The sequence below is a fragment of the Mandrillus leucophaeus genome, unplaced genomic scaffold (genome assembly GCF_000951045.1).
Source record: "Mandrillus leucophaeus isolate KB7577 unplaced genomic scaffold, Mleu.le_1.0 Scaffold262, whole genome shotgun sequence".
NCBI classification, from domain to species: Eukaryota; Metazoa; Chordata; class Mammalia; order Primates; family Cercopithecidae; genus Mandrillus; species Mandrillus leucophaeus.
In genome coordinates this window covers 2804817-2827102 of record NW_012102721.1, presented here as the reverse complement: position 1 = coordinate 2827102, position 22286 = coordinate 2804817, and the positions used below count along the sequence as shown (strand labels likewise).

The window sequence follows — 22286 nt, the reverse complement described above, 5'->3', positions numbered from 1 at the left end:
AAGATACATGTGCAGGGTGTACAAGTTTGTCGCATAGGTAAATGTGTGCCATGGTGGTATGCTGCACCTGTCAACCCGTCACCTATGTATTAAGCTGATTTCATTTCATTCATCACCTGGGTATTAAGCCCAGCATGCATTAGCTATTTTTCCTGATACTCTCCCTCCCCCTACCCATGCTTTCACAGGCAGGCCCCGTTGTGTGTTCTTCCTCTCCCTTTGTCCATGTGTTCTCATTGTTCAGTTCCCACTTATAAGTGAGAAAATGCAGTGTTTGGTTTCCTCTTCCTGCATTAGTTTGTGGAGGATAATGGCTTCCAGCTCCATCCATGTCCCTGCAAGGCATGATCTCATTCCTTTCTATGGCTGCAAAATATTCCATGGGGTATTGGTACCACCTTTAATCTCTTGGTGCCCACCCTGAGTGAGAATTGTGAAACTTGGCCTGCATGATTTAGTTGTTAGTATGGCTATGTGGTCAAAAAGTCAAAAGATAACAAGTGTTGGCAAGGCTGTATGGAGAAAATGGAACCCTGTACACTGTTGGTGGGAATGTAAATTGGTATAGCCATGATGAGAAACAATAGGAAATTTCCTAAAAAAAAATCATATGATCCAGTAATTCCACTAGTGGGTATATATCCAAAGGAAATGAAATCAGTATGTTCAGGGGGTACCTGCGCTCCCACATTCACTGCAGCACTATTCACAACAGCCAAGACATGGAAACACCCTAAGTTTCCACTGGTAGATGAATGGATAAAGAAAATGTGACATATACACACGCATGAACATTATTTAGCTTTTCTTGTTTGTTTTCTCCAAGTCACAGCAGGTTCAGTGACCCTACACTTTCTGAAAATAAGGAAGACGTGGATGATTAGGTCCAGCTATTTTTTTCTGTCCATGGGGAACATGTTTTCTTAAAATGGAGAATGTGGCCAGAGCAAACTTTGGTCTACTGGTTTTACTTATAACTCCTCCCCTAAATGAGTATACTTCTCATTTCAGTACTCCTTAAATAACTCAAAAGATGTAAATGTATCAAAATACACCCAAAACTCCTACTTCATTGATCCACAGAAATTCAAATGTGGTATTTCAAATCTATGTCTAAAGAAAAATATATACCTGAAACATTTTTTAAAGTTTTTTATGATTTGGGCTGTTACAAATATGCCCAAGACACAGTTCTTTAAGGAAATCTTAAAGATAGATCCTAAAAGTCATCTCCACCACACTGCAAGGACAATGCCTTGTCCTTCCCTGTCCTTCCCACCCGGAAGTCAGGGCCAAAGAATTCCCTGCTGGCTCACTCTTGCCTTTTTTGCCTACGTCAATGTCAGTTAGTATCAGCTCATATTGAACCCCCCGGGGAGCCTGGAGTGAGAGGCTAAGGGAAACTAGTGGAATCTAAGTTGATGTGACTCATGCAGCCTCTGGTTTCTTTTAGCACCCACCGGCTCCAGCAATATCTTATTACACGCTCATCATATGTCTCTGCATCTTGGCCTCCTGCCCTTCCTGCTAAAACAGGTGCAGGTCACAGGACCAGCAGTCTAAGTCATGGTGAGCTAGGTGCATCTCTGGCTGCTACTGGTTGGAAGTCACCGATCTCAGGGAAACCAACTCCCATAGCAATTCAGAGTTGGCACAAGGACCATACCTAAATAAACGAGGCCAGATATTGACTCAAGCTGGCCCTGCCGGCAGAGGGGAGAGTTGGTGCAGTAGTTAGAAGCCTGCACGTTGTGCACATGTACCCTAGAACTTAAAGTATTAAAAAAGAAGAAGAAGAAGTCCTTGCCCCCTAGGCTAATAAGACTATGAAGAGGAGCTTCTCTCTTGTTCCTGCCATGTTGTCATTGTTAAGTCCTGGATGTGTCTGCCCAATCCTCTTTTCTAAGTCATTCTTAATGACTTCAGGATTGTCTAAAGTTCAGAGTGTAAACATAACGTTCATCATCACCTCTGAAAGTTTTTTTTTCTAAAAAACATTATTCAATCAAAATGAACAAGGCGGCCGGGCTCGGTGGCTCACACCTATAATCCCAGCACTTTGGGAGGCCGAGGCAGGTGGATCACCTGAGGTCAGGAGTTCGAGACTAGCGTGGCCAACATGGTGAAACCCTGTCTCTACTAAAAATACAAAAAAAAAATTAGCTGAGCATGGTGGCATGTGCCTGTAATCCCAGCTACTTGGGAGGCTGAGGCAGGAGAATCACTTGAACCCGGGAGGCAGAGATTGCAGTGAGGTGAGATCATGCCACTGCACTCCCGCCTAGGCAGGAAGAGTGAAAACTTCGTTTAAAAAAAAGAAAAGAGAAGAAAAGAAATAAAAGGAAGAACAAGGCACTATTTATCCCACTAGTTGTGGGAAATAAAAATGATAAACTTGATACATCTCCTGCCCTCCTGGGTCGCTCTACTTAAGGAAATGGGTGTGTCCACAAATCAGTATACTCACTTGAGTCATAAATGTGATAAATTCCATACAAGAGTTTTGAACAAGAGTGAGTAGAGGAACCGTTTACTTGTGTTGTGTGTACATCGTGGAGAACTATATCAGACTGGGTGGGTAATCTAAAATTTAGGAAAGCTGAATGATATAAAGTATCAGAATTGACCAAATAACCAGTCTTATGGGTGAGGAGATCATGAAGGCATATCCTGGACTAGAAAATCCCGCCTGCTCACAGCCTCGTCGTTTTGGAGTCACAGCTTGCACTGAAATGGACAGTAAATAGCCCTATGGCCGTGCAGAAAAGCTACTTGCTGTCCAGTTCAATGCAAGCTGGTAATGAACTGCGTTTCATGATCACCTTGTTACACATGAAGAGATAGAATCACAGAGTTAAAGAAACTGGATGAAGATAACACTGCTTATCACCCAAAATTGATGAGCGCCCCACCCATGATTTTATCAATGTAGTATACTCCTCTCCTCTAGGAGAAATCAAAATATTTTCCCCCGTGAAAAAGAATATACAATTAATTTTAAGAGACAAGACACAGAAATATATTAGTCTGATCTGATATCCTTGTTAAGGGTTTAGATAGAATAAGAGTCAAAATTGACAGTTGACAGTATTCAATGGCTCTGAGCTGCCTAGAAAAGGGACCCCCGCCATTATGTTAGAGTGAAATACACAAGCCTGGTAATAAATGACCTTTATCAGATATTTACATACTTCTTGTAAAAAGGGTATGTCAAAAGCGGTGCATGTCATATTCAGGATTTCTGCTCCTATGATATATAAGCTTTCACCATCAAGAAGCTTCAGATAATTTACCTTATTTAGGCAATATCGTTAATCCAGTAATCAGTGTGTCTCAAATAGGAGGTTCAGCTTTCCCAAAATCATGACAAAAGTTTTCTAATCACTGGGGTTACTTTGTGCCATCGATTTTATGTCTTAAGAATGTAAAATATAAGACTTCAGATGCTTTAAAAATTGTTTGCATTTGTATGCAGCAGACTTGCAACTCACAGCTGATGCAAGCAAGGCAACTTAAGCAGTGAAGAAAGAATTAACATGATTGACAAATAGGTCTTGTGATTTAATTTACATTAACAATGATGTAATGTGCATATTGACTTAATGTGTCCTTACATAATGTGGCAAGCAGAACAACACATAGCAAACCTAATTTTGACATTCTTCTGGGAAAAGGACTTTTCCCTCTAAACTTTTCTTTGATTTTTATTTTAACCCTTTTGGAAAGGACTTTTTTTTTTTGTAGGTATGTTTTAAAATATTTTAAATGTATCTTTTTTATTTAATATGTTAACCATGACTTATAATTTGGAATATTAATTATTACAATTTTATATTAGTTACAAAAAAGCTGACTACTAAGGGCAATGCGCTTCCAAACAAAATGTCATCCAGCTACAGTGTGTGTTGCATTTTTGTGTCTGTTCTTTATAATTTACTTTTAGTTTCTCACTCTCCTCCTTTTGCTTGCCAATTGTGGCTTCTTACTAAGCCCTCTTCAATATGCCTGAACTCCTAGAATCTGATTTAGGCCAAGATATGAGATAACTGAGAGTGTTGTAATGATTTAAAATAAGATGTTCAACGCAAAGGATTATCCTTGGAATAATGTGTATGGGATTTAGTGCATTAGCTTTCTGACACTGGTTTTTCAGTGCTGTGGAAGTGTACTTCCTGATTTTCAGCCCCGTTGCTTTGTACTAAAGTAATGATAAAAATATTCCTTAAATACCATAAATTGATGAATTACAAATATTTTGAATATAGAAAGCATAGGGTTTTGGTTTTCGTTTTGGTTTTAATGCTGATTCTTCTATAGCTACCTGTTACTTCTGTTCTTGAAAAATTGTATGCACATACATTTCCTGTATTCTATAACTCTCTTATGTTCTAAAGGGACATTCTACTACTTTACAACTATTTACAACCTACACTGTATCGTGTTTTCCTTTTTTATTTATTTATTTTTTGAGACAGGGTTTCCCTCTATCTCCCATGCTGGAGTGCAGTGACATGACCTCGGCTCACTGCAACCTCTGCTTCCCGGGTTCAAGCAATTCTCCTGCCTCAGCCTCCCTAGCAGCTGGGACTACAGGTGCGCACCACCATGCCCAGCTAATTTTTTTGTATTTTTAGTACAGACAAGGTTTTGCCATGTTGGCCAGGCTGCTCATGAACTCCTGACCTCAGGTAATTTGCCCGCCTGAGCCTCCCAAAGTGCTGGGATTGCAGGCATGAGCCACCATGCCTGGCTTTCTTATTAAATAACTAGATTTTAAAATATGCTACGTCATACCTTTCTTTCTTGATTTGGAGAAAGTAAATCCTTATGTATTCCTTCTCCCTGTTGTGACTGATAGAGAAAATTAGACCAATAACCTTTCAACTTACCTGTTTTTTCCTCATCTTAAAGCCTTGTGAAATAGAACAAATGCTAAGAAACTGATTCAGATGTATGACCAAGTTTGTGAATTACTGTGTTAATTCATTCAGAACTCAAGGCAGCACTCTATTTCATAAATAAGGAAGCTGAGACCCTGAGAGGGTTCAGTAACTATAGTAAGCAGCGTAGCTGATCTTAAACCAGTCTGGCTCCAAAGTTTTATCTTAGAAAAATTGTCTATTATTCAGATGGCAAGCACCAAGCCAAGGTTTGTCTGAATATGCTGACAACAAAGTTTTTGTGTCCAAGAAATCAAAGGGGAGGAAATGTCATTATTTTCTTTAATAAAGTATGGCAATTTAGTATTAATAATATTTACATGTGTAGTGAACATTTATGCCACTTGGGGGCAAGATTTAAAGAAATACAAGCACCTTTGTTACAACATGACATTTTCTCCAACACATTCCAACTGAGAACATTCACACCTTAATCTGACCCGATTCTCTCCTCCAGCACTGGATAGAACCTCATCCTGAGACCTTTTCTCTTAGCATCAGATCAGCCCTTTTCAATCCCAAAGCTCTAACTTTACATTGAGAATCCACAGCAGGATTGACGTTGAATATGCTTGTTGGTACCTTTGGCCATTTAAAAAAATTAATTCCCCTAGTAAGACCTAACTTGAGCCACCTAGTTCTTCTACCTCTGGCTGTATGTGAAATTTTGAGTTCTAGCTCCCAACTGCTTTTGAAAGCAGACAGCAGTCACAGTGATAATACAAAATAAGAGAAGCGCCATGGCTGCATTTCCTTGCTGTCTGCTGCCTATGGCTATGTATGGAAGCTCCACTGGCAGAGGCTAATGGGTTATGCTCATTGCTGTGTGCCCAGCACATTTACTGCTGCCACACACATCCCAGGTGCTCAATAAACATGACTTGATTGAATGAACAAATAAGTGAATGGTTTTCTATTAAAATTTATCAGCCGGATCCCTTACCTCTTCCTTAAGCTGATAGTAGAAATGGACTTACAATTGTTGAATAAACTGCAGACACCTTTAACAACTTCATTAGGAAAAACTCCTAGTATAATAATTGGTTTATATTAGATTATCACATGATTAATCATCTTAGTTTGTACTCTTAGTCATTTCCATGCCCCTGCATACAAATAAACCTTTTTCTTTCAAAGAATGTATGCAAAAACACAAAAAAAGGCTTACATTACAGCCTCTGATATTAGCCATATTGACATGATTTAAGCCCTCCGATAACAGTTAACTAGTTCTGAGATCGAAAGGGCAACGTAACATCTTTGAGTATCACTCTTCCCATTTGCAAAGTGAGGCAATAAATAACTAATCTTTTAGGCTGATGAAAGAGCATGTTACTTTGCTCATGATCTGTAACTAACAAGTAACAGGTAGGGTTCAAATGTGATTCATCTGACTCCATTTTAAGTATTTCAGAATGCTAATACCCTATGACATCATCTAGGAGGGCACCGAGGAAGAGAGTTCCTGAGGCAAGATGGACAAATAGGCATCACTCAGCAAAACTGAATCAGGAAAGAGCTTTCCAGGCTGAGTTTGCCTGCAGTGTCCGTGGTAGGCCAGGCTGAAGGCTATAACCTGACCTCCTTAGCAACATATCAACTCAAATAACCTGCCATGGACCAGTTCATAATTAGAAGTTTCACACATAAAGTGTGAAAAACTAAGAGACGCAAGGTAAAGATGTAGTTTTTCTAATATGAAATAAGAATTTATAGTTAATGGTTGTTATTAGTTGGACATAAAAAAGAACTTTAACGATAAAATTGGAATATTTATTTTACTTTTATTTTTTATTTTTTAGTTTTTTAGAGACAGGCTGGAGTCACCCACGCTGGAGTGCGGTGGTGCCCTCATAGCTTACTGCAGCCTCGAACTCCTGGGCTCGAGGGATCCTCATGCCTTGGCCTCCTCGGTAGCTGGGACTAGAGGTGCACACCACCACAGATGGCTAATTTTTTAAAAAAATTTTGTAGAGATGGGGGTCCCGTTATGTTACCCAGGCTGGTCTTGAACTCCTAGCCTCAAGTGTTCCTCCTGCCTCGGCCTCCCAAAGTGCTGGGATTACAGGTGTGAGCCACCACATCCAGCCAAAATTGGAATCTCTGCTTCTTCAATGGGTTTAGAATATTCCTATTTACAAGGCAAGAAACAATTAGAAGGGGCAGCAGTAATTGCAGCGTCATAGTCACAAAGCAGGAAAGAAACCTCCTCTTGTATACATCATTTTAAAAGGCTTTGAAGGAAAAGCAAACCTAAATCCCCCTTTCGCACTATTTACACTACAGAATATAGTCTGAAATATTTTCATTCAAAAATAATTATTAAATTTAAAAAAAGTTTTTTTGACCAAATTTGGTTTAGTTACTTTGTTAAGTACAAATTGAACGACGCTTTTTATTTAAAATGATGAGAAAATTCAAATAATAGAAGCATAATTTCAAATTGGCTACACTTCCTGTATTTCTATGCTGTATCTATGATTGTCTGTACTACTCCTTCAGTGCCATGTACAGGGTTAAAGGAAAAGAAATGTAGAATAAGCATGGTTGGTTATTATCTTCCCTCTGTTACTTTCTTTTTTCTTGCAGTTCCACCTTTCATACAACCCTTTGAGTTTCCAAGATTCTCCATTGGGCAGCGGGTCTTCATCCCGTGTGTCGTGGTCTCAGGGGACTTACCCATCACCATCACTTGGCAGAAGGATGGCCGGCCAATCCCTGGGAGCCTTGGGGTGACCATTGACAATATTGACTTCACAAGCTCCTTGAGGATTTCCAATCTCTCCCTGATGCACAATGGGAATTACACCTGCATCGCCCGGAATGAGGCCGCCGCCGTGGAGCACCAAAGCCAGTTGATTGTGAGAGGTAAGCAGAGGAACGTGAGCCATGTGGCATCCATAGAGTTGATTTAACAATGGTTTAGGATGATGTGGCTTGAAATATTGTGAAAATAACTAGAACTTTGAAATTCAGTCTTGTTTCACTAAAAAAATACAACTCTGGAACACAGCTATGAATTCCCCTAAACTCCAAGATAAGGCTTTATTTACTTAAAATATGTTTTAAATAATTAATAGCTAAGAAGGTGGGAGCCATAAGGTTTAACTCATGAACTAAGGCTTCCGTATGCTAACCCAATGAGTTTTGAGGACTAACGTTGATGAGCTTTTGCTTTATTGTATTCATATCATATTTTAATAATATTTCTTATTTCAATAAATGGCTTTTTAAAAATATGTGTCAAAGCTATACATCAAAGTTTTTCCAAAGAGCCATAAAATAGCTTTTCATAATGTTTGTTTGAGTTTTAGAAATGTGGTTTTCTTTGCCCATCTATTCTATTTAGCATTAAATATATCATTATTTTGGAAAGCCATTGCAACATTTTAAAATTAAGCAGAGTATGGTCGTATTTATTCAAAAGAATTAAAATAGCATAGGCTAACATTCAGAAAACATTGGCAGTAATCTCATTACATCTAAACTGTAAACATCAGTCTTATTTTGAACTTCTATTCAAGTCACCAAATTCCCATTAAGGCTCACACTCTTCATCTATGAAATAAGCTGCTAGTGTTCTCTAATGTGTATCAAACACAGACATTCTGTGATTTTTAAGATTCTGCAAGAGTACTATACATTAATCTACCATTACAATATTCATCCACATTGCAAAAGTAACTGTATGAAGTTAAAGATTTATATTAACAATGATTATTTGCATTTTAAAATTCCCCAAATTGTGCTCTCAGAGTAGTTGTTAGGAGCGGGAGGATTTCTGTAATTTCCCAGAGAGTGGAGATAGCTCTTTCTTGAACAGGAGATTCTCATGTCCTTCCTCAGTCCTTAGTCCTCGTCCCCTTGATAACTCTTCTGCCTTTCCGACTGGGGAGAAATGCACTTTTTATCTACTTGCCAGCAAAAGGAAGTGACACAGACTTAGAAGTCATAGGAAGAAGCTAACTTTGTATTTCCGGAAAAAAAAAATGCCCCAGGTGAATAATTTAGAAAATATATATTCAATTAGACACAAACTTAACATCCTCATGACATTTTTCTCATTTCCACCTTGCTCTTTGGAGTGGAAGAATTAGGATACTTGATTTTTTCCCCAAAGTTTGAAAGATAAATAAAAAAAGGGAGCCAACGTAGTATCTGTTTCCCGAGTGTTTTCTTATAAGCAGAGTTGACTCTTGGGTTTGTGAAGGGCAAAATAGTACATCAGCCTACTTTCTATGTAATCTGCTCTGAAGGATCCAGGTCAGGAATCTGAAATGTCAGATAAAAAATGTGCAGGGATGCTTTTTGTACCACTTGCCCTTGCAGAAAAGGCAACCAGAAGTTTTTAACCAAGACAAAGGTCAGATGAGCTGAAACTGAGCCTAGCTATTTGGGATAATGTAGCTGATCATGACATGATTAATGTCTCCATGTGGTTGTTCTTCAAATATGTTAAATAAGCTTTAAATTAATATTAAATCACCAGTGAGATAATGCAGCCTAGAGGAAGAAAATGTGCTTCACAAACAGGTCAGTGTGACTGGAGAAACAGACAGGGACAAGGTGGTGTGGGACTGTGGTTCTCAATCCAGACAGTTCTGTAGAATTTCCTGGGAGATTTAAGAAAACACTGATGTGCATTTTTTGGTCCCAAACTACACCAATTAAATCATAATCTTTAGGGGTAAATCCATCTTCCAGATCTCTGGGGAATTGTTCTTTTTTTCCCAAAAATCACTAGTTAGTGATTCTGAAACCTTCTTGTACATTCAGATTGCATAAGAAGCTCTAAAAAGGCCCTGACGTCCAGGATGAAGCTCCCACCAAGTAAAGAACCATCTTTGGAGGTGGAACCCAGGCATCAATAATTTGTAAAATCCACAAGTTTATTCTAATATGTAGCCAAGTCTCAGTCCCAGCCCCCTGAGTCATTAGAACATGCAGCCATTTTAGAAGTGTGGATTTTTTTTTCTAGATTAAAGAGTTGGCACTGTTGACTGTAACCACCACAGCACCCTGGCCTGATTTATCTTTTTAGTTATCACACTAGTAGCTGTCTGAAGAATGGACTGGGCTAGAAAGCAAGAAGAGTAGTTAACAGGCTATTTCAGACTTTCAGGCAAGATAAAAATGCCTTGGATGAAGATGGTAATGTTAAGGTTATGAGAAGCAGTGGAATTCACAATCTATTTTGGTGGTAAAGCAAACAAAACATGCTTGTGGAGTGAATGTTGCAAATGAGATAAAAAAAGAACCTTTAGTGGAATCATGCTTTGCCTAATAACAAGGTGAACGAAAGTGTCTTTAGCAGAAGCAGAGAAGAAATGATGAAGAATGGTTTTGACAAGGGGAATGATGGTCAATGATATGGAAGAAGCACCTGTCCTAGCAGTCACTAGAGCACTCCAACATTTAAGGCCCTGGAATAAGAGGAGGAAGAATCAGCAGAAGAGACGAAGAGGGAAAAGGAGCAGCTTGTAAAGGAGGAGAAAATCTAGTGGACTGTGACACTCTGGAAGCAAAATCGGAACTAAATTGAGAAAGAGGATATTAAACAGTATTGAATCCTGCTGAAAGTAGACAAAGAGGAAAACCAAGAGTTGGTCACTAGTTTAGGAAGATGGATATTGTTTATGACCTTGATGGATATTGTTTATGACCTTGATGGCTATTGTTTATGACCTGGTGTCATTGCAGCAAGGGCCTGATTAGAGGAGCTTCAGAAAAGAAAGAAGGCCAATGTGCAGGAACTCAGAAAACACAACTATTTTTATATTTTTAGGAATTTTGCCATCACAGGAGGCAGTAAAATGGAGACAAAGTTGGAAATGGACATGGGGCAAGGGCAGGAGTTATTTTTAAGACTGGATACTTTACAGCATGCTTATATGCTTATGAGAACGAGCCAGTAGAGAGGAAAAAAATATGTGGCAAGATAAAAAGGAGGTTATTACAGGGTCAAAGTCCTTGAGTTAGTGAATGCAACCAGAATTCTTTGTACCAGTGCAGTAGTATGTTCAAAGTAGTATAATAACCATGGTGTGAAGCTCCAGTAGGTAGCACCAACAGAAATGACTGAAAATTATAGGGAGGAGGAATGTTTTGGGTCAAAGAAGTAGAAAAACAAAAATTATCTAATGGGACCATCACAGAGTAACAGGTAACACATTTATCCTCCTACTGCAAACTAACTATAAATTAGACTGATATGCATAAACAAATTCATGCAGTGAGCTCCAAATTCACCCCAGATGGCTGCTTGGGGTACTTTGTGCACATGACAAGGGAGTGCAGAGCCCAAATAGATCACAGTGATCTTGGCAGGTGGAGAAAACAGAGAGAGACATTGAAAGATACTGAGATGATTACTGGGTATTGAAGGACAAACTACTGGAGATTAGGGAGCTATTCAAAGAAAGATCTCTAGAAATCTGTACAGGGCTCCTTTGCAGTTTCAGCTGAATACTGTTCTTCACATGCAAAGGGTGCTAGCAGAAGTTGCACACTGCTTGGGAATGCTGGAGTTCTAACTAGCCAGAATAGGGGAATTCAGTTGAAATCTCAGAAAGGCCACCCACTAGGAGTAGAACTAATCTAGCCCCAGAATAAGGGTTACTCTAGGCCAGCCCTGAAAAGCCTAAGAAGATTCTTGACAAGATAAAACTTCTCCACTAGTAAGTTAATTGTGTGCACGTACAACATTTGACACTAAAAAGGAAGACAACAAAATCCAGACCCCCAACAGCACAGCATATCCACAATGTACTGCATTCAGTAAACACAGGCACACCTCACTTTATTGCACTTTTCTTTTTCTTTTTTGAGACGGATCTCACTTTGTCACCCAGACTGGAGTGCAATGGGCCGATCTTCACTCACTGCAACATCGGCCTCCTGAGTTCAAGCAATTCTCCTGCCTCAGCTTCCTGAATAGCTGGGATTACAGGCATGTGCCACCACGCCCAGCTAATTTTTGTATTTTTAGTAGAGATAAGGTTTCACCATATTGGCCAGGCTGGTCTTGAACTCCTGGCCTCAGGTGATGCACTCCATTCGACCTCTGAAAGTGCTGAGATTACAGGAGTGAGCCACCATGCCTGGCCACATTTTGCCTTATTGCGCTTCCCAGATACTGCATTTTTTATAAATTGAAGGTTCGTGGCAATCCTGCATCGAGCAAGTCTTTGGGGACCATTTGTTCCAACAGTATGTGCTCACTTCGTGTCTGTATGTCACATTTTGGTAATTCTTACCACATTTCAAACTTTTATTATTGTTATGTCTGTTATGGTGATTAGTAATCAGTAATCCCTAATGTTACTGTTACAATGTTACTATTATAATTGTTTAGTAGCCATATGAGATGGCAAACAATCAATAAATGTTGGGTGTGTTCTGACCACTCTACCAGCCAACCATTTCCCAGTCTCCATTTCTTAACTTCCCTATTTCCTAAGACATAACAATATTGAAATGAAATGGTCTCCAGTGTTAGAGTGAAAGGGAGAGTCATTACACATCTCTCACTTTAAATCAAAAGCTAGAAATGATTACATTCGGTGAGGAAGGCATTTGAAAGCCAAGATAGGCTGAAAGCTAGGCTTCCTATGCCAAACTGTTAGTCACATTGTAAACACAAAGGAAAAGTTCTTGAAGGAAATGAAAAATGCTACTCCCGTGAACACACAAATGGTAAAGTGAAACAGCCTCATTGCTAATATGGAGAACGTTTAAATGGTGTGGAAGATAAAATACAGACCAGCCACCACATTCCCTTAAGTTAAAGCTTGATCCAGGGCAAGGCCCTAACTCTCTTCTTTTCTATAAAGGCTGAGTGATGTGAGGAAGCTGCAGAAGAAAAGTTTGACCTGGGGTGATTGTAAAACTTAGCACATTGTTTGGTAGTCTGGGTTACTAGGAAGATTTGTAAAGACTTGATCTAAAATAAATTAGCTGTTGTCTTGAGGAAAATATAAGAAAACAAAAACAAAATCCCAAAAGCAAAAATCTCTTAGCTGTTATGTATGAGCCAATAAGAGCCAAATCTCATAGCTCTTATGACAGTGGACTGATGGTTTCCCTGATATCCTGCTCAGTGGAGTGACCTTAGCATTGATGAAGCTGTTAGAAATAAAGCATTAGGCTTCATGACAGAGCACTTCTGCCCTTTGCTTCCTGTTGTGGTCTTTGCATCACTCACAGGAAAGCACCAACACAAGAGTTCCTATTTGTGATTCCAAAGGAGGTTCGTTTTCTCACCCTTTTTTATATCTTCTGATGAGTCCATGGTTTCTGACTTTTAATGGTGAACTGCCACATAGAGAAACACACACATTGGCTAAAATAGTAGTTGACTGTCAGTTGACAGGAAAAATGAAAATTATAGAAGGTTTCTATTTTATTGTCATCTATTGATCCAATTTTTGATAGAATTCTCATGCTATGATTTTACTTCATTCATTCATTCATCCTTACCCAAAATATTTCTTAAATATCTGTTTTATAATCGGTATTGTATTGAGTGTAGAGGATACCATGGTGATTAAAATAAAGACACCAAGTCTCTGCCCCATAAGGCTCAAATTCTAGTGAAGGGAAGAGATAATGAACAAACAATGTCAGTTATCTACAAGGACTATGAAAAATAAACATGTGGTACATGGATTGAGAAAGATGGGGATGAAAATAGTGTTTTAGGTAGGCTGGGCAGGGGAAGGCTTTCTGGAGAGATCTTTGGGCAGAGACTTGACTGAAGTGAAGGCGTACGACCCAGGGAATTGTAGGAAGCGAGTTTTAAGCAGAGAGACCAACAAATCTGAAGACAGAGTGTGGAGTGAGTTTTGTGTGTTCACAGCACAGCAAGAGGCCCAAGGTGCTTCCTGTTCAGTAAGAGAGGACAGAAAGTGTAAGGCAGAGAGATAAGCAGGGGCCAGGCCATCTATTCTCAGAATGATGGGAAAACATCGATTTAATTTTCAGTGTCATAAATTAAATCTTACCTAGACTTTGGCCAAGTCCCATCTCAACTAAATGTCACCGAGTAGAGAATGGTGGTATTTATCCACGCACTCCCTCCCACCTCCACCAAATGGCATTCATTAAAACTGAATTTCTGCCCACGTTTACAGCTAGGGAAACCTAAATTAATTCTTTGGAAATATATAGCAACTTAGAAGCCATGGCTTCCACACGTAAGACGCTGGACTACATTTAAAACTAGAAAAATGCCTGTCTTATTATAACCATAGTATTCTTTATTTAAAAATAAAGCAACAACAGAAGTAATCCCCCTTCCAACACACACAAAATAAACAGATCAAGCCAAAGACCTCTATATTTTAAACAACCCTCATTTTAGGCAACACCAGGAATAAACTTCCTCAAAGAAACCTATTTGAAACTTCAGATACTCTCAGCCTGTGTGGATCCCATGACAAGATATTGGTATTTTGGAATATATATCAAATTGTTCTTTTTGGAGAGACAGGAGTGCTGGTTATGTACATGTAATTATGATTCACAGAAGTGTTGGCAAAGTTAGCCATATTGCCTCTTGGAGATGTGATATAATTATGTAGTTGAACCTATTCATCTCTTTAATTACTCCTCCTCCCCACCAGAAAAACCGCTCTGTATTAGTCCATTTTTATGCTGTTGATAAAGACATACCCAAGGCTGGCTAATTTATAAAGAAAAGAGGATTAATGGACTCACAGTTCCACGTGGCTGGGAGGTGAAAGGCACGTCTTACATGGTGGTAGGCAAGAGAGAGCTTGTGCAGAGGAAATCCCCTTTATAAAACCATCAGATCTCATGAGACTTATTCACTATCACAAGAACAGCATGGGAAAGATCCGCCCCCCATGGTTAAATTACCTCCCACTGTATCCCTCCCACAATATGAAGGAATTGTGGGAGCTACAATTCAAGATGAGATTTGGGTGAGGACATCACCAAACCATGTCATGCTGTATTGGAAAACCAACTATATTGGCAAGCAGGCTCACCACAATATACCCAATAATGTGTTATACTAATAAAAGGAAATCAAAATATCATCTTTAAAAAAGGAAACCAACAAGTTTGGGGAATTATACACCCAGACACTATAGAGTACTGGTGGTGTTTTTGTTCTATCATAAGTTTTGTCCCAAATGGCAGCAGTCCCAAAGGCTTCAATCCTTCCATCTCAGGCTTTGTATCTTGTTGGCCAGAGTCCTCCTATGAGGCTGTCTTCTGCTGTCCCTCAGATGGCACTTCCATTGGGTCTACTCTTCTCAAAGACCTCGGGCTTTGGGGGTCACCCTGATCTGAGTTATTAACTTAGCCATGCTCCATTTCCCTAGTCTATAAAACTGAAGTAATAACATTCATTTATTCATGTGTCCTTTCAACACGTAGTTACAGAGTGCTTTCTGTACTCCAGATCTGTGCTGTGGGCTGGGCATACCATGGTCTATGAGAAATGAATGGTTCTTGTTCTCATAGCATGCACAGCCTAGTGTGGGAGACAGACTATTAAACAGAAATACCAAATGAGTGTAGTAAAGGTTATGGTAAGTGATTAAGGGCTCAGAGAAGCACTTAATCTTATCCACAGCATCAGAAAAAAAATGTGCCTAAGTGAGCGCTAAGCTAAGATGCAAATAGTAATTGGGAACTTGTTAAACAAAGATATGAAGAAGTCTGTGTGAAGACTCGGTAGCAACATCGGTCTTGGGGACTGGATAATAGACAGGGTTTTAGAATGGTTGGGGCAAAGTCTGCAAGAGGAGAATGTCACAGAATGCAACTGGAGACCAAGGGCTCAAGTCATAAAAATCCTTTAAAATATTCCAAGAGTCTGGATTATACCAAAGGGCCATGGGAATATGGGATGCTTTGAAGCAAGGAAGTCACATCATCCAATTTGTGTCTTAGATCCTTTAGGTCGCTGTGTGAACAATGAATTCAAGTGGGACAGTTGGTGGCAGGTAGACCAGTTAGGGGGCTGAGAAATCTAAATAAGAGACATATGGGCCTTGTCTTAGGTTGGGTTCCCTTGAAAGTAGAATGTGAGGTACAGAATTGGCTGGCAGGTTATTTATTTGGGATGTCATCCCTGGATCCCAGAATGGAAAGAATGAGATCAGAAAGGGAGAAAAAAAATCAGTAAAAGTTACTTTAATGAGCTGGTTGCTGCTATGGGCAACTGGAGCTCATTCCTACTGGGAGCCCTCTAAGGAATCACGTAGAACAGTGGTTCTTGAAGTGTGGTCCCTGTACCAGCAGCCTCAGCATCGCCTGGGAACTCATTAGAAAGGCAAAATCTTGGATTCCACCCCAGACCTACTGAGTCAGAATCACTGGAGACAGGGTTCAGCAATGTGTGGTTTAATCAGCTCTTCAGGTGATTCTGATGCCCTCTAATGTTTGAGAAGCGTAGGCATAGAGCAGGCCTCATAATTGCCCCCACTGGATCGGAGGAAAGTGAGGCAGAGGCAGAGAATTTATACCCTGACTCCTGTCCCTCAGTGATGGACAATTGTTTTTCACATGTCAGGGTTGCACCAGTAAGGTGGGTAAAGGCTCATGACTTCTGAGAAGGCCTGAGACAGCAAAGAGAGGGACCCATCCCCTTAGCGCAGTGCCTTGGCAAAGTGTGTGGAGGTGGAGCTGTCCGCCCAGAGGTGCTGAAGCCGGGTGGACAGAGAGGCTGTGCCCCTTTCCCACATAACCAGACTACTCACTGTGACTGGGGTGTGGCAGTGGAGATGAAGAGAATTTGAAGCTACATTTTCAAGAAATAATTATCAGTATCTGATAAAAAAGAAATAAAAGAAGAGTATATGAAAGGAAATTCCATTTTTCTTGCTTGAGGACCTTAATGGATGGTGGACAGGAACAGGTACCATTTTGGAAACTTGTGTTAAAGGTATCTGTGATATAAGTTAATGATGGGGGAATATGATGCTCTACACACCAAGAGAAGATGAAGGCAATTGTCATGATGGGAGTGGGTGAAATAGCTCAGGAGGTTTGTTGAGTAAGATGTGGAGAAGATTGAAGACAACACCCTGAGAAGCAGGAGAGGGCCATAGTAGGGGATCCTCTCTTTAATAAGCAAGCAAAATAAGAATTGTCTTGAGGGCAATTCTGGGAGGGGTCAAAGGATGGAACTAGGAGTACTTGAAACCCACTGAATCCTCAGGAAATGCTCACTTTTATTACTAAGTGACTCCTGGGGGGGCTCCTGATTCCTTTAGGACAATTTCTTAGGCTGCCATTTTGTAGAAAAAAGTATGTGGGTCAAATATTAATAGTTTCTTTAAAAAAAAACTCTACTTTTAAAAAAATAAACTGCTTCTTACCTTAAAAAATTGGTAACTCTGTTGTCCCTAGGGATAATGGTCATTCCCAGTGCTTAGAGCATACGAGGATGATGTCATTAATTACATGTTAAACACTGGGTCCTCATTCAGACACTCCCCTGCCCTGGAATTTTAATCTTAGCTGGTGATGCAGCTGTCGCAAAGTGATGGCAACCCCCAAGGGAACTGTATGCCTGTTGTCTTCCCATTAGGCTCTGGGCAGGCAAAGAAATTTGTTTAGAAACTTATTACAACTTTTCCCAGAAATCCATCACCTCTAATTTTGCCAGGCAGAACTCAACCCAAGCATACTTTTAAGGTGTCGGATCTGAGGAGTGTGGCCTCAGGTCTTCTTGGTGTAAGTACATGGATGTTCCCAGTCTTAGAATTCTTATTGTAACTCACAAGTTCATTTTCATGAAAGGGACCTACATATTCACTGGTACATGATAAGAAATCACTTAGGGATTGAATATTTAAATTCATGACAGTCTTCTGTCAAAATTTGAAGGAAATGTATATGATTTGGCTTATTCATGCACTTAGTAAAATATAGCATTTTCCTCAAGGTGGTCTCAAGTTGCATGGTCTATCAGCCAAACATCAAATATCTGAACTACTAATTATTCTCTTTGCTGTAAAAATTAAGAAGTTCACTGACTGCAGAAGCTTCTTTCTTAGGTCTTCATGTGACTGTAAATCACTGGGGTATCTGAAGAGAGAATTCCAGTCTATGAGGAAAGAGGTGCACATGGGAAATCCCCTGGCTACTCCAGGGTCAGAAACAGTTTTCAATGATATAGGGTAATTATTCTAGTAATTTAGGGAACATTTTCATCTGTAACTGCCTTATGCTTACAATATTTCAATAGTTGTTTCTCATATAAACTTCTTTGATGAGATTTTAAGGAACATTTTGTTGGATTAGAATCAAACTGAAGGGAGGGGTAATGGATCAATTATAATTAGACATGCTTCCAGAGGGAATGCAAGAGATTTTCTACCCTGTCCATTGATGAGCAATTTCTTGCTCTTGGCAGAACTTGAGCCAAATGGAGCACAGAATGTGGATGGCTGCAGATTTCCCTTCCACCTGGGGAGAATAATTTTGGCACAATGTCTTCAACTTTGTCACCTACTCTTGAGGTTGATTGGTTACTTTTACTAGAAAACTTAGCTCTATATAATCTCTACCATATTTCTTAGAGATAATTTACTCACCTAGAGACAGTCATTCCTTATTTTCTTATTTTAAATATATTTTCATTTTCTTAATTACATTTTGTCTCCGAATACCATGAAGTATTCTACATGAAGTAACATTGCTTATTAGTTAAGCAATATCTCAGAGACCCATTGGCTGTGTTAATTATTTATTTCATTTGCAAGTTGGGAACTTTGCTCGTTAAGAATATGTCGGGCCATGTGCAGTGGCTCACGCCTGTAATCCCAGCACTTTGAGAGGCCGAGGCGGGTGGATCAGGAGGTCAGGAGTTCAAGACCAGCCTGGCCAAGATGATAAAACTTCGTCTCTACTAAAAATACAAAAAAATTAGCTGGGTGTGGTGGCAGGCGCCTGTAATCCCAGCTACTCAGGAGGCTGAGGCAGAGAATTGCTTGAACCTGGGAGGCAGAAGTTGCAGTGAGTGGAGATCACACCAATGCACTCCAGCCTAGACAACAGAGTGATACTCCATCTCAAAAAAAAAAAAAAAGTCAAAGCCAAACATACCTGCATTTACTAAATTAACCAGCACTCTTATAGCAGTATCTCCACAGTTCTGAGAACTTTTCTAATCTTAATTTGTTCGATCTTTTTAACAGTCCTTAAAAATGAGTTCCATAATTATCTCCAATTTTCAGATAAGAAAATTGTGACCAAGAGCCATTTTATAGTTTGCACAAAATTGCCCAATAGGAAATAGCAGAGCTGGACACCAAGCCAGTATGTTTAACAGTTGGCTTTATGCTGGTAGTCTGGTGCTTCTTCATGTGTAAATCTTTCTACAGTAAGTAAGGCTAGAAAATTAAAAGCAATGATTTTCCAGAAACACTGTAGTTAATTCCATCTCTGGCTGCTTCTTGTGTCTTGACATTTTCCCTTCCTCCTTGGTTATTTTAAGGCCAAAGTGATCTTCAGCTTGGCTCAGATCATTGTAACATGCTTCTAAGCCCCTTGCTAACTTAGGCCCTAACCATCTTCTCAGTCTATCATATGTGGTAGCTGGAGTTCCTGTCTACTTATAACATGTAGGCTCACATTTATGTCTCAAAATTAAGAATTCTGGATTTTGCAAGGCTGAAGAGATTAGCCTTACCAGGAATTTCCAAGTATTTACTCTATGGTGTAGATAATTCATCTCCTCTCACATAGTTTGTGACTGCCTCATTGAAAGTCTACCCTGTAGTGAATCCCTGATCTGCTGGGAAAGATTAGGGGATTAGAATACCTTCAGATGCTACCTTTCCTAGGAGAATGTGTGTGTTCTTCTCTCTAAGAGATATGATACATATTAAAATCCTAATGGCTTGTCTCAAATAATACGCTTTCTTTTGGGAGATATGTTTTAAGTGAAGTCGTGTTTATGTTTTAGGTAGGGATGGGTGTTTACAGCACCTCACAACATTCACCAGATAAGCAGTCACTTATTATCTTGTTTTTTATAGGCACACTAGAAAAGCTTTATGGTACCTCACTGCAACTGCTCTTCAGAGTCCGCCTTTGGCCCGCCCTGGTGCTGACATCAGGCATAACGCACTATGTCCTCACCAGAATTTTGGGAAAAGTTCAGCCCCACATTGTATTTTTTTTTTTTTTTTTTTTTTTTTTTTGAGACGGAGTCTTGCTCTGTCCCCCAGACTGGAGTGCTCGCCGCTCACTGCAAGCTCCGCCTCCTGGGTTCACGCCCACATTGTATTCTTGATTGCCTTTAGGAGGTGCCTATTATTTCTCACTTTATCTCCTGTTAGAGGAAAAATCAACATCAAATGCTTTGACCAGTTCACATCCAAGATGAATACTTATATTTGATAATTACTATTGGAGGCACAAATATATATTTGATCTGCTTTTTTTTTTTTTTTTTTTTTTTTGAGATGGAGTTTCACTCTTGTTGCCCAGGCTGGAGTGCAGTGGTGCAATCTCAGCTCACTGCAACCTCCGCTTCCCGGGTCCAACCGATTCTCCAGCCTCAGCCTCCTGAGTAGCTGGGATTACAGGCATGTGCCACCACACCCAGCTAATTTTGTGTTTTTAGTAGAGATGGGGTTTCTCTGTGTTGGTCAGACTGGTCTCAAACTCCGGACCTCAGGTGATCTGCCCGCCTCAGCCTCCCAAAGGGTTGGGATTACAGGCGTGAGCCACCGCGCCCAGCCTGATCTGTTCTTTAAATGGTGATTCTGATTCAATTTGCCATTGAGGGAATTTCTGAATATTTTTGATAACACAAGCAAAAGCAAAATGTTCCATTCCCTTGATTTAGTCAAACTTCCTCCCTTGAGGCCAGTTTTCCCGAGTGCAAAGGGCTTTTACCTGTGACCAAAGCTCATTGATATGAATCAGAAAATTTTTCAGCACTGAGATTACTCTCTTAATTTGTCCCAAACTGCCAATAGTATTTTTATTGTCCCATGTATATGGAACAGTCTTGTTTTTAATGTTCGTTAAAATGATTCAGTTTCTTAAAATCACACCTTTACTCAGTTTCTGGTCTAGTGTTAATCACTGGTGACATTTCTGTCTTTTCAGTTCCTCCCAAGTTTGTAGTTCAGCCGCGGGACCAGGATGGGATTTATGGCAAAGCTGTCATCCTCAATTGTTCTGCTGAGGGTTACCCTGTACCTACCATCGTGTGGAAATTCTCTAAAGGTATGGAGTTACTTGATCTGCTTGTTACCTGTCAAACATTTGCTATGTTCTAAAGGATTAGATAGATGAACATTTCTAGATTTCCAGAGAAGTTTCTTGCGAATAGATATGTATCTCTGTTTCCACCAAGCCTATCATTCTCTCATAGACATTCCTAGTCATCCACCTAGGTGTTTTTATTCAGACCCACAGTGTGTCTGTTCTATATAACATGCCCTTGGAAAGGCCACAAAGGGATGGAAGGTTTTCCCATAGATTGTTTCAGCACTTAGGAAGTCCTACCTTGCCCACCTATATTACATAACCATGGTCTGCTTAGAGATCACTGCATGCTTGTCCATGAAGACATGTGAGTTTAAATTGTCAGAACTACTCATAGCTGGAAAATTATTTCCCCAGTATTTAGATAGATGAGTGGGTTTAGAAAATGACAGATAATATCATTGATTGTTTTATTCACCTGATTACCTTAGAATATACACATTACACCTCATCTCCTTGGCATGCTCTTTTTAAAAACAAACACACCCAATGTCCCATCGTGATTGTCTCATGTTCCCCGCTCGCACCCCTAATCATGTTCCCTCTTCTAATGCAGAGCAGTAGCTCGTGGGTTTTAGGTGACATTGTAGACATTACACAAGTAGAAATGTATGATATGGAAACAAAGGGTGGAATCATGTTAGACTTTGGAAAAACAATTTCTGTTCATTAGGGTAGCTTCTTCAGAATGCTTCCTTAACTGTACTTGCAAACCTATTGGAAGTTCTCTTTCTTTTGTCATTTAGACACTTGAATTCAGCACTATGTTAATACAAAATAGTTGAGGGCCAAATATGTACTGGTGAGATCAAATAATCAGTCAGTCAGTCATGACCTTTTTTCCCCAATAACCTAAGACCTAGTATCTAGGTTTAATTTTTGTGAGGTATTTGTTTTTGTGTAGACTTAATCATCGTTTATACTCCAGATGTTTCTTTTTAAAATAGAATGTTGCATTTTCTCATTACGGAAACAACTATGACCAAAGGAAAAACAAATGGTACATTGGTTGCAACCCTCCTGCCAACTCTCTTTTGAGAAGGAAGGTAAAGAAGTGGGGAAGAGGGTGCTAGACACTGTCTG

At 39.7% G+C, this 22286-nt stretch overlaps 1 protein-coding gene across 1 annotated transcript in view; it reads left to right on the top strand.

Moving 5' to 3' along the window:
* DSCAM (Down syndrome cell adhesion molecule) overlaps window positions 1-22286 on the top strand; it is a 909566-nt gene that overhangs the window by 595775 nt on the left and 291505 nt on the right. The window contains exons 9-10 of the mRNA XM_011984189.1: window positions 7530-7808; window positions 21042-21161. Of these exons, the coding sequence (XP_011839579.1) occupies window positions 7530-7808; window positions 21042-21161 (399 nt within the window). The remainder of the gene's footprint in view (window positions 1-7529; window positions 7809-21041; window positions 21162-22286) is intronic.